At 39.2% G+C, this 18,424-nt stretch overlaps 1 protein-coding gene across 1 annotated transcript in view; it reads left to right on the top strand.

Annotated features, from left to right (window-relative positions):
- Positions 1-18,424, top strand: part of LOC139735415 (hyalin-like) — a 50,903-nt gene that overhangs the window by 18,095 nt on the left and 14,384 nt on the right. The window contains exons 2-12 of the mRNA XM_071646167.1: positions 3,970-4,242; positions 4,828-5,100; positions 5,609-5,836; positions 6,258-6,530; positions 9,862-10,134; positions 10,900-11,175; positions 11,671-11,898; positions 12,311-12,571; positions 12,815-13,090; positions 13,554-13,826; positions 15,563-15,787. Of these exons, the coding sequence (XP_071502268.1) occupies positions 3,970-4,242; positions 4,828-5,100; positions 5,609-5,836; positions 6,258-6,530; positions 9,862-10,134; positions 10,900-11,175; positions 11,671-11,898; positions 12,311-12,571; positions 12,815-13,090; positions 13,554-13,826; positions 15,563-15,787 (2,859 nt within the window). The remainder of the gene's footprint in view (positions 1-3,969; positions 4,243-4,827; positions 5,101-5,608; positions 5,837-6,257; positions 6,531-9,861; positions 10,135-10,899; positions 11,176-11,670; positions 11,899-12,310; positions 12,572-12,814; positions 13,091-13,553; positions 13,827-15,562; positions 15,788-18,424) is intronic.

Here is an 18,424-nt window from a genome sequence, read left to right as displayed (position 1 = left end):
AAAGTATTGATCATTTGTGATACAATATCTTACCTTTCATTAATGATATATGTTGGTTTCACTTGAATCACTGACTGCATTTGACCAATCACTTTTGCAGTCAACACAATATATATCTGAAAACTGTCTATCCAAATTCTAAATTTTCGATTATCATGTTTTCTATGTGTTTGTTTTTTTTCCAGAATGCAATTGTAATTTTTGCTCTCGTCAGAAGGGGCAAGATTTGCCTAATGTCAACTCCCTTGAAAAATCTTCTTCCTATAATATACTGGAAAACTTTGGTGAACCTGTAAAGAATCTTTAACACGAAATTTTGAATCGTGCAGCACATGGCATGGAGTTAAAATGGAGCCGAGTTTTTGAGCTGAATGATTGAGGGAGCAAATTGGAAACAGGAAAAAAAAACAAGTTGAATAATGTTAATAGGCGTAAACACACACAAAAAAATCGTTATTCAGAGACGTTCTATTATGCATACAGACTGAATGTAACATCCCGCACTCGCCCACATGCGTACACACCCTCTTATGTAAAGTATCACTAATAGACAGGTATACTAGTCATTCTTTCATGCACGTATATACAGGGCGAAAGAGTACAAGTGAGAGAGAGAGGGGGGGATAGAGACAAATAGACGGACAGACAGAGACAGAAATGTATAGGCAGGAGAGAGTGGAGTGAGAGAAATGAAAGCAATCCTGAAGAGACCGGTATATATGCCAATTTGTAGTTCTTCACTTCGCCAACAGGAGTAAGAGAGTTTCATACTCACCGGAAAAATGAAAAGGACAAACCCTTTCCCTGCTTGGTTGCTGCGATTGATAGGTATTTCTTTTTCAAATCATTGCAATAATTCGTCGCTGGTTTCGCAAACTGACGCAAGTGGCAAATTTCTCGATTTTTTTTTTTTTTTTTTGGTTTTTGAGTTATGATCATTTTTCAACTCTATATTCAATTATCTATCACTTCCAAAAGAGATTAGACAAGAAAACCACTCGATGACGGCATAATGACATCATCCGAACTGGCGTATGTAGTGAAGGTTTCGCAAAGTGACGTACGCGGGTATCACGCACACACACATTTCCACCTCCGCAGGGCAAAAAAAAAACAACAACAACAAACAAACAAAAACATTCAGGGAAAATTACCAAAAACGCAAATGAGATTCCCCGATAGTTCTGCCCACAGATTGTTCCCGTCGAAACGGAAAGATATCAACACTATGACTTTGATTACCCCCTGCTCTTGCATCCACGCAGGCACCCGCGGGAATCCACGGCTGGTCTCAAGGCCTCGGGGGTTTTTTCATATTTCTTTTCCCCACGTTATGAGAGAAAAATAAAATATTTTCGTCTTCATTTGCTCCCTCCTTTTTGTTTTTAATCACCAAAACTTGGCTTGATATATCATAAAACCATCATCTGCTTCAGATTGTACATTATCATAATTAATATTAGGCCTACAATTATTGCTCCTATTATTGTTATTATTATTATTGTTATCATTATTATTATTATCATTGTTATTATTTGGGGAGGGGGAGATCATAGTCATCAGGTTTAATAGGCACCCGTGGGAGTAGGGTCTCACAACCTCATTTTTTTTTCTTTAATATTTTTTCCCATGTTATGGAAGAAAGAAGAATGATGTATTCGTCTTCATTTGCTCCCTCTTTTTTGTTTTCTTTTTTTTTTGGTCACCAAAACTTGGTTTGATAGACCATAGAACCACACATTCTATTTCCACTTGTCGAGCATTTTAAAAATAGGCGGTCGGCAAAGCGAGGTTTTCCCCTACGTCCGCTCATCTTATGAATATGTATGATTACAGCAGCTCTGCGACTGCAGTAAACGAATGGACACAGCTGCGCGTGTGATCTGATATGGAAGGGTACGATCGGCAAATATATTTAGCCGTCCTAAACAGTCTGCGCACAATGACATCGGACTTGACAGCAAACGGCGAGCAAACTACATGACGTACCTGAGCTGCATATAATTCTGCAGTTGTGCAAAATACAATTAAATAACAACGTTCGTTGTTTTCATTTGGGGACGCCAATGGCGCGAACTGTACGTAAATGCCCTTGTAGTCGATCACTCGCACGCAGATCTAGATATCGTACTTCGTGTAACAATCGTCAATACATTACATACACGTACAACAGGCGAAGGCAAAGGTACATCACAGAACTAATACACACAGTGTAGAGTGTGTAGAGTTCTGTGAGGTACATTGTGTGTGTGCGTGCGCGTCCGCCGGAAGATGTCAGAGATTTCGCTGCATCCATCATCTTTAGTATCCCCACTGTCTCTGCAAGCTAATAGATGAACGGTCGTGAAAGCTGGAGTCCAGCGCAGGTTAGATGAATATTAAAACTCTCGGCTCTTTCGTCACGCACAAAAATGCATTATGCATCTATCTAATTAATTTTTCTTTTTCGTCCTCGACGTCGACACGGAGGCGGAGCGGGGACGGAACCCGCGCCATTCGATGCAGGATACTCTCCTGCGGCCGACGGCACCGGTCGCAGCTGCCCGGAGCCGACGGCTCGGGAGGAGATAGAAAAACCAGCAACGCCGGAATAAAACAGAAAATACATAAGGCCGCGACAACAACAACTTCGAGTATTATTATAGTAGATATAAATATATATATATATATATATATATATATACTACATATGTACAGTATAATTCTTCTCGTGCCAGCCATATGTAACCATTTTAGTCAAGTGTTCACATAGTAACGCTTTGTTTCACACTGTGCATTGATGACTCACATTGTTTTCACACTGTTAAAACCCTCGAATTTAACAGTGTGAAGAAATTTAACACTGCCTGGTGTTCACACTGTATTTCTCACACTGTAGGACTATGTGTTCTTTCCAGCAGGTATGACACAAATCCTTCCTTCAGCTTTTCCGTCTCTTGTTCGGTTTATGGAGTGTATAGTGGCAAACGAGACAGATAATTTGGAGCCACAATGTCTTTACTTGTACTAAATTGATGTCGTGTATAGTTTCTGTTACAGCAGTGATTTCTGTAATCTAGTCAATGCTTTGATTAGGTCGTTTTTGTTTTTGTCCTTTTACTCAGGAGGGAATGGACCACGCTAAAATCTTCACTTCATGTTCATGAGTCTGTGTGAGAATACGTGCGGAAAACTATTTGTTATGATTGTAGTGCTTGGAACAATGTTCAAAATGGAAAATATTACACATATCAATTCAGCTACAATTCAAGGAAAGAAAGTTTTATTCTAAGAATACATACGAGACCTTGCAGTCATACAAAAACAAAAATGATAAAAATAAAGAGGTGTCAAGACCGTCATGTTATGAAGGCTATTCAGGATAAGTGCAATATTAGAATGTTATACTGTGGGGCATTCATTGCCAGGACGATAATCAAAAATTGCTAAAAACTATATAATTTGGCTAACAATTATCGTTGAATGAAAGAAGATCTTTTTAAATTTATTGTTGTTGTTATTATTATTGTTCCGGGCAGCATCAGCAAAGAGTTTACTTGGAAATTCCTCATCGGCACTCTCCTCAAATAAAACCTTAAAAGTGACAAAGTGCTGGTGTCGGCAGCAGACAAATAAAACAAAAATTGAATAATGAATGACTCTCATCGGAATCGTAGAGACAAAATGAAAAGAAGAAGAAGAAGAAGAAGAAGAAGAAGAAGAAAACTTCCTTGAACTTGCTTGCATCATAGACGTGTAAGTGCTTAGGCAAAAACCAACTGACCCGTAATCGTTCTTCGGATAATTTTGTAATATTTCAGTGAATATGTGCACATTTTTTCATAACAAAACACACACACACACACGCATACACATTGAAAGAAAGTGAATGTTGTGCAGTGAATAAAATAGATGTCATATGTATGTATGTACATGTACTGTATAAATCGACATGGGTATAGATTCATACCTTAACTTGCTACTCCACAGACACCACACCTCCAAATGTGCAATGCGCAAACGCAACGTTGACTGAAGATTTGCCAAACGTCTTTTGGGGCTTGATCCGAACAGAAGATTCTCCCCCATCTGAAGGGCATTACACGTACTATGATGAAAACCCTGATAACAACGGAATAAGCTACGATCACTCAACTTCATTTAACGGTCATCGTTATTCTCCAGGATACACTGCAGTTACTCTTACAGCAAGAGACACTCTCGGCAACGAAGCAACATGCGTTTTTTACGTCTTTAACTCATGTAAGTTCGCTTCCTCTTCAATTTCCTCTGGATATTATTTCATGGTAAATATAGTGAGGCGGGCATATACATAATTTCAATAGGCAAATAATGTTATACGAAAGATCAAAATGGTGTACACATCAACAGGATTAGAATAAGATTTTGTTTCAAGAAGTTACGGTTTTCAGTATATGATATTCAAATGAGGATGCATAAATAATGTCCGAGCGTTTGCTAGCAATAGAGGCTGAAAACCCCCCTCTGCCTTTGGTCAAACAACCTGCTTCCACTGCATGGGCTATCAGCATGTTTGGGATTTTCTCTTCGGCCAAATCGGCCAAGTAGCTTTCACCGTTACAGTATTGGATATACAGGATGAATATAGCTGTTTTTCCTTGTAATCCTTGTATTAACTGGCAGATTTACACAAAACCTCAAAGTCTCAATGGAAGAACACATGGAGACGTTAACCTTCATGTATCTATCTGAAAACCATGATGCAACATGTATACTTTTCTATAGTGATCGTTGTGAAGATTAAAGCTTGATTATACGTTTTGAATGATTCGACCTCTTCTCTAATACCTTTGTCCTGCTCTTCAGTAACTGAGCTCCCAGTTGGATGTCCAGAATTGAATGACACAGTCGCTACTAACACTGGACAGGACACATTCACTTTTGTGCAAACGTTCTATGCTAGTGATGTCGATAAAATACCTGGGATAAATTACCTGTACGTCGGTGACCGTTATGTCACTATGAGTATAGATGGTCAACCTCCCGGTAGTGACGTAGGACTTGGTGTCCATACTGTGACAACTGTTATATCAGATGACGTTTTGACCAAAACCTGTACGTCATACATCCTCGTCGAAGGTACGTATGAGTTCGGCAGTTCCTGAATTTTCGTTCTTTCAATCCAATTAATATGCGATTAGATTCATTCAAGTTTGATATATATATAAATCATAAAAATTCACATAACACGTATTGGTATAACTTTAAGAGTTTTGGGAGCAGGCTTTACTGATTTAATAGCAAACACTCAGGTTTGCTATACAAACTGGTTTTGTGATGTACATACAATATAAGGCAGATCGTTATGAGATTTTGACGCTGTAACTTATTTGAGATGATCATCAGAGTTTCGAGAGAAAAACGCACAAATGTAAAATTGCTTAGCTCTCTTGCCCAATTTCACCAAAGTGTCACTGCTCTGATTATTTTTACGTGATTTTCTGTAGTGCACATTATCTTCAACATGATAAGCTTGACTACAGTAAACAAATCAAAACATGTAGGCCTATGTGATTGCATGTGATTCTTACATTACTCGGATATCTCTCTATTTCTTATTCCAAACCAACAATGGCGACGTAAATAGACAAGGAGTCACCTAACGTAACCTGTCCCGAAAACATCTTTGAATTCTCAACAAACGTGGTCAGTTTTGCAGCTAATTTCACCGACAATGTCGACACTTCTGGATCCATCGTATACTCGCCGATTTCACCAGGATCTAGATACGATCTTGGCGTCACTGAAGTTACGGCAAATGTCTCTGATACGGCAAGAAATATTGGCAGTTGTCAGTTTTCTGTCAATATTTCATGTAAGCTAAACTTTATTATCACACAATTAGTTTTGTTAGGGGATGGCTGTTAAGATTTCGCCTCTACCAAGTTGATGTGTCTCTTTCACACAGATCTCCCTCTCTTTAACTAACCAAGGACTGGCACGCTTGTGACATTGAAATAGGGTATTTTTCCTTTTTATTTTATAGCAGTCAGAATTATTCTTGGTAGATAGCCTACACGGAAAAAAAACTTTTGTCTATTGACACGTTACAATATTCCTCCTAGTATTCTATTTCTAAAATGTGTGCATGTCGTTATTAAGTTACCAATTGTGTAGAACATTTCTGAAATGTTATAAATCCACATCATCAAAATAAAGCGCACAAGCAAAAACAGAAACATAGAAACTTTTTAATCACTGTTTACTTTTTGTTTTCTTCGTGTTTAATTTGATAGTATCGGTGTTGCCAGTGATCTGCCCTGTGGCAGGGGATGAAGTGCACGAAATAGACGAAGGCGAGACGACTTACACGTATCCTACTCTGACTGCAACGAATCTGACGCGGAGCCCTCCTTCTTACCAGTTCTATGACGAAGTTACCATCCACGTTTCCACCAACGTGACGTCAGATAACGTCATACCCATTGGGAGTCATGAGCTCATTCTTGTTATCAATGACACAGTCCTCCAAAAGACCTGTAGATCTGTACTTATAATCATAGTACAAGGTAATCATTTTTCCTATTGCCGTACTACTTTTTGCTTCCATGAAAGCACAAAAAAAAAAACGACACAACGCTCACGAGTTTTTCGAATTATTCACAAGGCATTTTGCTCAGTTGTAAAGGACAACAATCAAATGAATTTGTATACCACACACACACACACACACATACACACACATCTTCATACGCTCGTCCAGGTATACTAGATGGGACGATAGGATTACAGACAACATAATGCAGGCCTACAGAGGACCTGAAACGTTTTCTAGGGGATTGTTGGACTGGGAGAGGGGGGAGACGTATGGAACCCCTCCCCTATGGGGCGCCAAGTGTCGCAGGTCATTTCGTCGACGAAATGACTAATTTCGTAACGAAAAAGGCCATGCAACCCTTGGCTCCCGTACTCCCCTCCATCCCACTGGAATAGGAGGGTATAATCTTAGGACGAACGTATGATGTGTTGGTGGGGGTGGGGATGGGCTGTCCCAGGTGTTTGTGTGTCTACGTCTACTGCCTGCTAGCGTGTGTGCGATAATGATACTGTGTATGATTTATGTGTGGGTATAGAAAGAACACAAACACAAGAAAGATTACGTTTAAAATTCACCAGAGCATGAAGCTATGTTTACTACTCATAATCCATGTCATAAACAAGCGACCAGACTCCTCATTCCATCTCAGCAAGCAACAAAGGTTGACGCATATAATTTTGTTTCAAAGATGATCGAAGGGCGGTGGGTTGGCTCAGTCGGTAGCGCGTCTGCCTCAGGATCACGCGGCCCGGGTTCGAACCCGAATCTGGACTGAGCAATGTTGTGTGTAAGCATACCGTCCCCTCTAGCAAGAGGCAAAACACTCTGTCCCTCGGATAGGACATAAAATGGAGGTCCCGTGTATGAGAGAGTAACAACTCATGCGCGTTGAACATCCCGCTTCATTCATTCATCGCAAAGAGCAGGGTGTTTAACCCGGTGAAGTGGTCCCACCTCACATCCAACTGGACCCAATGGAAGACCAGCTTAACGTGGCTGAATATGGGCTATCCAGCCATCTTCTCAGATGGAAAATGAACAAAACAAAACTAAACAATTTCAAGAAAAAGGCTAGGAGAGGTTGTAAAGCTGAATGAGCAGACGGGAGTCATCCCACGAGACCGACGCCCACGAGTCGAACGACATTTGAAATACCCTACTGGAAAGAAGACAGACCACAGTGTGTTCATTATAGTGTGTTCATATATTCGGCCATGTGAAAACACTCGACTTTACAGTGTGAAAAAAGTGTGAAGATGATTTCACACTGTGATGTTGTTTTCACAGAGTTCATATCGTAATACTCTGTCTCACACTGTTAAAACGCTCGAATTTCACAAGGTGAAGAGATTCCACACTGTGTTCACACTGTGGTTCTCGCACTGTGGGACACTGTGTTCCTCCCAGAAGGGAGGTCCATGAGTCATACAGCTCAGAGTTTGACACAAGGGAAGTTAAGCTCAGGAGTTCGATACTACGCAAAAAAAAGAAGGTTCACGAGACCGACACTACGCAAACAAAGCCCACGAGACTTACACTAAGCCAAGTGGACTTACGAGACCGTCACAAGGCAAAGAAGGGCCACGAGATCGACACTGGGCAAAGAAGGCCCACGAGACCGACAGGATGAACAGCGCCATTCAACGCTGACTACAAGTATGTACTTGGTGTTACGTTTTATGACGTAAAATGGGAAGGGGGGAATAACAAGAACGATGCGAGTTTAGGTCTTTGATAATGACATCAGGCCAATATTACTTGGCTTTCACCCATTTCTAGATAGAAGACATCTGGGCAGGGTGAAAGATTTTTTTTTCCTTTTTCTCTTTCGCTTCACAATGTTAAGCATTCGTAGGAAACTATCTTTTAAATGCCATCTCTGTAACTACTATGTATGAATTTAAATTGATGAAGACTTTTATATCTTATCGATGCATTCCCGGTTCTTGGATTGTGTTTGAAATATTGTTCTCCTCAAAACAGTCAATTTTTGAAGGAATAAATAGCTTCTTTCTTTTTATTACATCTACTTTTTCTGATTCATTACAAATATCTTGATAGACGATTACGTAATTAATATTGCTGTGAATTCATACTTAATAAACAGCAGCGCGGATTACTACGCCCCATATACAGATCATGCATTAAAGGCAGGTGTGTCCTGTGGCATTGTCAATTTTGGGACATTTCCTTTACAGATGGTTCCTTTGGGGGTTGGGTGATTGGAGCAAGAATACCTAAAAACGTTTCGTGGTGTTCACACGCAACAAGGATGCTTTTTCATTTTTGGAATTAAAGTGGAAAGATCTGGTGCACATTGAGTGATTTTTATCAATTCTTCCACGAACATGCAAATAAAGGCATTGAAAATTCCAGGACATGAGGGAGGACAACTGAACCGGAAGCACCCCAGTATAAAATACCTGCCCATCATTGTGACTCATTTCATCCATTATGTCACCATTGGGTCACCCTGTAAAATTGCACACTCTTAAATTGGTTATAGATGGCGCTGTTCATTTTGTCGGTCTCCTGGGCCTTCTTTGCTCAGTGTCACTCTCATGAGCCCTTTTATTTATTCATTTATCTATTTATCTATTAATTCATTGCTGTAGTATCGGTCTCTTGAGCTTTTCCTCTTTCATAGTGTTAAACTCATTGACTGTATTATTTGTATGATGTCGAACTCGTGGGCTTTCTTTTAGTGTCGAACTTGTGGGCTGTACAACTATTAGCCTACATGACTCGTGGGTGTCTGTCCTGTGATGTGCACTCAGCAGACGACGTGGCGTAAATAACCTCCGCAAATAGACCTCATTGTTTTAGTTCTGAAGACTCATTTTTTATACACGTCGTGAATTGAATACACCTTGTACATACATACATTGCTACACGGTCCATAGAAAAAAAAAGAAGGATGCACTTGACATTAGGGACAATTGCATGTCTTGAGTTCAAGCCTTAAACCTTGTATTACTGCCACAAAAACGCTGCAGGGCCTATGCCTTGCGGTCAAGATTGTCAAATTATTGTCAAACCGGTCGTACATAATATGTATTGCTTCATTCAAATAGAAATTGAAGACATTACTTCTAGATGTCAAGAGTTCTTACCGAACCATTCTGATGATGGGATGTCGGTAAAGAACAAAAGGTAAATAGATGCCATTTATATTATACAAGTGTTATATGTATATATACATATATTTGTATTTATAACTAGATGTCATACGTAAGTTTCTACAACACATTGCTTTGAATCGACATGGGTATAGATTCATACCTTGACTTGGTACTCCACAGACACTACACCTCCAGATGTGGAATGCGCAAACAAAACGTTGACTGCACTTTATCCAAACGTCTTCTGGGGCTTGGCGGAAGCACAAGATTCTCCCCCATCTGAAGGGGAATACACCTACTATGATATAAACCCTGATAACAACGGAATAAGCTACGATCCCCCATCTGGAAATACAGGTCACCGTTATTCTCCAGGATACACTCTGGTTACTCTTACAGCAACAGACTTTTTCGACAACGAAGCAACATGCGATTTTTACGTCTTTAACTCATGTATGTTACCTTCCTCTTCAATTTCCTCTGGATATTATTACACTGTATATGGTAAATAGTGAGGTGGGCATATACATAATAGGCAAATAATGTTACGAATAGTGTCTACATATCGACAGAATTGGAATAAGATTTTGTTTCAAGAAGTTACGGTTTTTAGTATATAATATTCAAATGAGGGTGCATAAATAATGGCCGAGCGTTTGCTAGCAATAGAGGCTGAAAAACCCCCTCTGCCTTTGGTCAAACAACCTGCTTCCACTGCATGGGCTATCAGCATGTTTAGGATTTTCTCTTCGGTCAAGTCGGCCAAGTAGCCTTTTCCGTTGCAGTGTTGGATACACTGGGTGAGTACTGTACCTCTCTTTCCTTGTAATCCCGCTTGTATTAACTGGCAGATTTACACAAAACCTCAAGGTCTCAATGAAAGAACACTTGGAGACTTAAACCATCATACTACTTATATGTGGAAACCATGTTGCAAGATGTATCCCTTTCTCCAGTGATCGTTCTGAAGATTGCGAGCTTGGTTGTGCGTTTTGAATTATACGACCGCTTGCTGGGCAAACTGCAGGTTCACAGAAGCATTTAAAACTCAATGAAAAAAACAAACAAACCCTGAAGACTTTGACCTTCACTTCAAAACATGATACAACATATTCCTCCGTTCAAATCTAGTTGTACAAACACGTAGCAAAAAAGAAAGTGTGCTTATCTTTTGAATGATACGACGCTTTTTTAATCTCTTTGTCCTGCTCTTCCCAGTAACTGAGCTCCCAGTTGAATGTCCAGATCTGAATGACACAGTCGCTACTGACACTGGACAGGACACATTCACTTTTGTGCAAACGTTCTATGCTAGTGATGTCGATAGAATACGTGGGATAACTTACCTGTACGTCGGTGGCGGGCGTTATGTCACTATGAGCATCGATGGTCAACCTCCCGGTAGTGCTGTAGGCCTTGGTATCCATACTGTTACAACTGTTATATCAGATGACGTTTTGAATAAGACCTGCACGTCATACATCCTCGTCGAAGGTACGTATGAGTTCGGCAGTTGCTGATTTTTTATTCTTTCAATCCAATTAATATGCGGTTAGATTCATTCAAGTTTGATGTATATAATTATAATATATATATACATATATACATTTACAGCTTCAAACTACACGTAGGCCCTATTGATATAACTTTCAGAGTTTCGGAAGCAGGCTTTATTGATTAGCAAACACTCAGGTTTACTATACAAAATGGTTTTATGATGTACATACCCCAAAAAGCATATAATTATGAGATTATAACGCTGTCACTCTGATCAGAAAAAAAATACACAAATGTCTCTCTTGCCCATTGTTCACCCTGGTTATTTTTGTGTGATTTTGTGCCGTGCACATTCACTTCAACATGATGTAAAGCATGTAAAGTTTGACTTCAGTAAACAATTCGAAACATGTATGTGATTGCATGTAATATTTTACTTACTCGGATATCTCTCCATTTCTTATTCCAAACCAAAAATGACGACGTAAAAAGACAAGGAGTCACCTAATGTAACCTGTCCCGAAAACATCTTTGAATTCTCAACAAACGTGGTCAGTTTTGCAGCTAATTTCACAGATAATGTCGACAGTACTGGAACCATCGAATACTCGCCGATTTCACCAGGAAACAGATTCGATCTTGGCGTCACCGAAGTTACGGCAAATGTCTCTGATACGGCAGGAAATACTGGCAGTTGTCAGTTTTTTGTCAGTATATCATGTAAGTTGAACTTCATTATCACACATGTGGTATTGTATGGTGAAGGCTGTAAGATATCGCCTCTACAAAGTTGATGTGTCTCTTTCACATAGATCTCTCTGTCTTAACCATGGACTGGCACGCTTGTAAGATTGAAAAGGGGCTTTTTCGCTTTTAAATGTAGCAGTAAGAATTATTCTTGATATAGATAGCCTGAACGGAAGAAACTTTTGTCTATTGACACGTAACCATTATTACTCTAAGTATTCTATTTCTAAATGTGTGCATGTCGTTATTAAGTTACCAATTGTGTAGAAAATTTCTGAAATGTTATAAATCTACATCAAAATAACTCGCACATCAAGCGAAAACAGAAACACAGAAACTTCTTAATCACTGTTTACTTTTTGTTTTCTCCGTGTTTAATTGATAGTATCAGTGTTGCCTGTGATCTGCCCTGGGGATGAAGTTCACGAAATAGACGAAGGCGAGACGACTTACACGTATCCTAATCTGACTGCAACGAGTCTGACACGGAGCCCGTCTTCCTACCAGTTCTATGACGAAGTTACCATCCACGTTTCCACCAACGTGACGTCAGATAACGTCATACCCATTGGGACTCATGAGCTCATTCTTGTTATCAATGACACAGTTCTCCAAAAGACCTGTAGATCTGTCATCATAGTACAAGGTAATCATTTTTCCTATTAAGCCGAACTAATTAGCCAGCTTTTTGCCTCCATGAAAGCACAAAAAACGACACAACGCTCACGAGTTTTTCGAATTATTTACAAGGCATTTGTTCAGTTGCAAAGAACAATAATCAAATAGATTTATATCACACACTCACACACACACTCACACACACACACACACACACACACACACAACTTTATGCGGTCGTTCAGGTATCCCTTTCCTTTCTTCTACATAGATACTACCCCTCCAGATGTGGAATGCGCAAATGTAACGCTGAATGAAACAACGCCAAATATCTTCCATGGCTTGTCATGGACACAAGAATCTCCCCCACCTGAAGGACATTATATCTACTATGATGAAAACCGGCCAGAAGCTGGAGCAGTGAACTACAGTTTACCAACCGGTTTCAGCGGCTATCGTTATCCTCCAGGATACACTCTTGTTACTCTTATAGCAAGGGACGTTTTCGGCAACGAAGCAACATGTGATTTTTACGTGTTCAACAATTGTACGTTCGCTCTCTCTGTAAAGTTTTCTTTACATTATGGTAAATCAGAATCGAGCTCATGAAATGCAGGCATATGATAATAGGCAAATAGGCTGACCTAAATGGTGCTATCAAATTATGAAATATATATAATTGTCATTTCCTGCCCACAGTATAGATATCGGTATCATTGTCTTGTATGTACGATACTTGGAAATATTTGAGTGAGCGCTATCTAAAAAGAGCAGCAAAAACAACAGTAAAATATAATAGCTTCACTCCCAAAATGAAACCATTTTTCTTGTATTTCTCTTTTGATTAAAGGAGGGGTTTAAATTCACCAAGTAAGATTGAAAATGAAAAATGATATCTTTGATCTATGGTGTTATGTACGTATTGCAATTCATCATCATCATCAACCTAGCTAATGCAAATGATTCAATCCTTTCTTTGATGCGATATATACAACTTCTTTCCTGTCTAGTGACTGAGCTCCCAGTTATATGTCCGGATCTGAATGATACAGTCGGTACTAACACTGGAGAAAGCGTATTTACTTTCGTGCAAACCTTCCATTCTGGCGATGTCATGACAAGTGTAATTCGTTACGGATACGTCGGTGGCGGGCCTTACGTCACTATGAGCATCGATGGTCAACCTCCCGGTAGTGACGTAGGACTTGGTATCCATACTGTGACAACTGTTATATTAGATGACGTTTTGAACAAGACATGTACGTCATACATCCTCGTCAAAGGTACGTATCTGTTTGTCATTTCTTTTCTTCTTTGTTTTGTTTCTTTTCTTATATTCAATCTCGTATATGTACGCAAAAATAAAACCGTGGTTGCATTCATATGGTGGAACAAATAATCATATATATTGAATTAGCTATAGTTTGTTCTGGATATACATGGAGAGCATTATATACTATGTACATTAGTTATTATGGTAACGCTTAAACCAAAAGTAAGAGTATATATATATTATATATATGTATTGTATATATACCGCAGACACTAGTGAGACGAAAGGGGTTGGATAACAAGATCGTTTAGGCAAAGCACTCTTTTGCTGTGAAGTCATTTTGAACCTAACAGGTAATGATAAAAATTAAATTCCATTCTAATTCAAATTTAATTTAATTTAAAAAAATAATAAACATTTCACTTTCCTTAGTTACAGAGAATAAAGTTGCATAAGCAAAGCAAAATAAGCTGAGAAAAATATAATTGTGGAACCTCGTAGCAATAATACTCTGTCACGAGAACTGAAGTAATAAAGACGAAGTAACATTACACAAACTTCGAAAAATAGAGGGACCCACTAAAAGAAAAAAATGTAGAATGTGGGCCCTTCAGGTACAGAATGTCAAATAGAAAAATAAGTTGATACACAAAGGGAAATTTTTTCCGGGGAAAAGGTCTGGAAAAAAGTCTGGAAGTCCATTAGGAAGACATAACTAACAGACACACATACACATGCAAGTAAACATTAAACAGGACTGGAACAACAACGAAACTAATAAAGGGGGACTAAGAGACAAGACAGAATCAGACAAGACTATTCATGACAAGAAGACAATACGACGGACAGAAAAGCATAACAGATCCAGCGATCTTCGAAAGAAGTATATCGAAACAATTAATGGGGTGCGTGAAAAGAACACGAAAAATATAGAGAAACAGATGCAGAAATAATGCTGATAAAATCGAATCTACCCTGCAAGTGATTCAGGACAAAGACTAGTGATGAAGGAGGTGAACTGAAAGAGCTTAGAAAAACAGAAAAAGAGAAAGTCTGTTACCTTTTCGAAGTTCTGAAGGAACAAAAGCGGCGTCCTATGACGACATGGGAAAATATCATACATATGACTATCTTTCAGATCTAAAAGAAAAATATACCCCTTGACTATGGTTTTGTTTAAGTAACTTAGAAATCAATTGGGTTTTTGTCTTTGGTAAAAAAAAAAAAAAGTTACATTGGGGAATGAAATAGATATATCAATCATATATTCATGGATGTCTCTTTTTTTTTCCGTTAAAGATGCAGAAAGTATCCAACCGATAATAATTAAAAATAAAAATGATATTTACGCAATGTTCCTTTTACATTCCCCGCAGTACAAAACGGCAACTATCACGAGGAAACCAACTTTTGGTTGGAGAGACCCAAGACCCATAGTGATTTTGATTGCTTTTTTTTCGAACCTGGCAACTTAAAGAAGCGCACCACGAAAAGCATGACATCTTGTATTTTTATATTTTGCTTGTTTTTTTGTTTATCTGTTGTTACTTGTTTTGTGTTGTAAATGCCGAATAAATGATAATAATGATGATAATGATAATAATAATTATGATAATGATAACAACAACAATTATGGTAATAATTGTGAAAGATATAGAAGAGAATTGCATAAACATGAATCTTCGACTCTCATTTATATAATTGCCTTGTTATTCTTAAAACACCAAAACTGCATTTCAAACACAGACAAGGAGCCACCTGAGATTGCCGGTCCTGAAGATATGGTTGAATTCTCAACAAACGTGGTCAGTTTTGCAGCTAATTTCTCTGATAATGTCGACACTACTGGAACCATCGAATACTCGATTTCACCAGGAAGTAGATTCGATCTTGGCGTCACTGAAGTTACGGCGTATGCCTCTGATACGGCGGGAAATAATGGCAGTTATCAGTTTTCTGTCAATATTTCAAGTAAGTCAAACTTCATTCTCACACACTTATTATGCATTGCGTAATTAGAACGTAGCTATCTGATTGGTCGATTGCCCATCATGCGACATTTAGTTAAAAGTCCCATCGCACACTGTGGCTGGCAGTATGAGCAAAATATGGACGTCAACTATTTCCATTGACTCCCGTGTAAAACTCACGATTGACCCTAGCCTTTTGCAAGGGCGGCTCGCATACAGCGGGCTGTACACTCGCACGCACACAGGTATCTGATGGGAGCGAGCTTACACTCGCAGCTCGCCAATCGCGCGCTGTGTGCGCGAAACAAATCAGTGTATACTAGTATGGTCTTTCTCGTGCAGTGGAACAAGATTTCGCACTCGGTGAAAGATGAGGCGCACTACTCGACTCGGCTTGGCCTCGTTGAATAGAGCGCCTCCAGGACCCCGTTTACAGTGCAGGGCCAGGCTGAGCCGCGGCCGAGCCCGGCCTCAATTGCGGTACTCGGCCCCGCAATTTTGTCCTTTCACAGTGCCGGGCTCGGCCCGGGCTTTTAATTCAATATTTTGTTGTAGTATAGCGCTCTGCTCGTAAACAAACATTATTATCTGGAGGGCACCGGTCGCAATTTGATATAGTCTGGTTTCCAGACCCTTTGCCAACTCATTACTAAAAGTCTACACGTGAACGGTGACAAACAGATAATGAACTATGACGTAGTTCCGTCATTTGCATACCACCTATCACACTGCGTTGAGCGTTAAAGAATAATACATATTCATGATGCAATCACGCGCCGCAAATGCTACGTTGAGCTAATGTATTATTGAAATCTAGATAGTAATAAAGACGCGCGCACCTATTGTCACGTCACGAATTTGCATACGCGCTAAGTCACGATCACGCGTTGACCCGATGCGACCTCGTAAGGCCAATGGTATTTAGCCAACCAACGTAGCGTATTCAAGTGAGAAGCACGCAATTGCTTTAGTGTATGAACATATTGGCGGGTTATTCACTCGGGGCTAAACTGACATGGTTTATGAATATTCAAAGGGTACCGATGGCGAAGTTTCACGAAATTCCTCCAAACTCAGTATGAATACACGTGATTGTCATCCATACAGAGGATTTTTAGAGCCCAAATACAAGTGTTATTTTGTCGACGCACCTCATAACCTACGACCCACTTAGAAAGTTTGTTGAACTCGAACAATATTATTTCCGAGGCAACCAATATTTAAAATATTGGACGGCAAGAGGGGGATTCCCCAAAGTTTTTATAAACTGCGCCGTGATTGGTTGAGATATATACGAGATGACCTGAAATATGAATTAAAAACGTCTGTGATTGGTCAATCACGAATTAACTAAAATATCGTTTATTCTAAAATTTTGTCTGTATACAAACCAATTTCATATATCAATTGATACTGTTTTTTATACAATTTTTCAAAATATCACTTTCATAACAGAAAATTCAATTTAGGTTTGATGAAAACAAGTTGCATTTTGTGTGTGTGTGTGTGTGTGTGTGTGCATGCAGGCGACGATTGATTAGCTCAGCACTACTGCTAGATACAAGTAGCCCGCGCGCGATATACAAATACATGTAGCCGGCCGCTGCTTACATTTGCATGCATGTTACAGTACGTTAACAGTTATGTGTTACTAAATACAGTAGGACTACATACAGTAGTAGTAATTAGATCTTTCACTATCTACGGTAGATGTGACGTGAATTGTGTCTCAGATCTCGGATAAAAATGCATCTAATTCTCGTCTAAATTAGCTAGATCTCGGCCTAACAGTAACATGACGGCTACCTTGGATACATAGATCACTGTTTTACCAGGGACTGAAGTGGACTAACTTGCACTGAAGAGTGTACATGTATCATACCCTATCATGTCAGGATCAAGTACAGTAGGAGACCATACAGCACTCGGAGACAGAAAGGGTAGGCCTAAGTAAAAACATTCTTTGCTAAAATCCTCTGTAGGATAATGATAATATTGGATGTCCTATTTTCGGTTAATACAAGGAAATATTGGACTCGCGAAGTAAAATATTGGACTCGTCTTCGACTCGTCCAATATTTGTGCATAGCTCGTCCAATATTTCCTTGTATTGATATCAAGGCCATCCAATATTATATAAGTATTTGCTGCAACTTACTAGGCAAGTGCATTGTACAAATACAACAGGTATGGCAGTAAAAATAAACCCTCCCAAAATGGCCTTCAGGCTCACAGTTGGCACACCGCGCCGTCAATGTAAAATTGCATGTTGTCGTAGAGCTGATTGCGTTTGAGTGAGAAATGACACCTAATTTTCAACTCAAACGGTAACGATGTAAAATTTTCACAAAACTCTGCAAATGAGGTATGAAGAGCAAGCTTGAAATCTAGATCTTCATAAAAACCAGGTGCATTTAAAGGCATAATTTACCATTTGCAGATGAAACAAAAACCCAGCATTAGTGCTTTAAAATAGTTCTAAAATGTGAGTTAGGGATAGAAACAACCACTGTAAAAATGTGAATCCGTACAATCGATGTTAAGGATTGTTAAATACACAAAATGTGAACAATAGTTATAATAAGAATGGTTCCAGACTAAACCGTATACAGTTATGGTCTATTGAGAAAAATGCTGA

The sequence above is a fragment of the Diadema antillarum genome, unplaced genomic scaffold (genome assembly GCF_040938485.1).
Source record: "Diadema antillarum isolate AM-2024a unplaced genomic scaffold, OU_Dant_1.0 seq00000577_RagTag, whole genome shotgun sequence".
Taxonomy (NCBI): Eukaryota; Metazoa; Echinodermata; class Echinoidea; order Diadematoida; family Diadematidae; genus Diadema; species Diadema antillarum.
The sequence above is the reverse complement of the archived record's forward strand: the minus strand, read 5'-3'. Positions and strand labels throughout refer to the sequence as shown.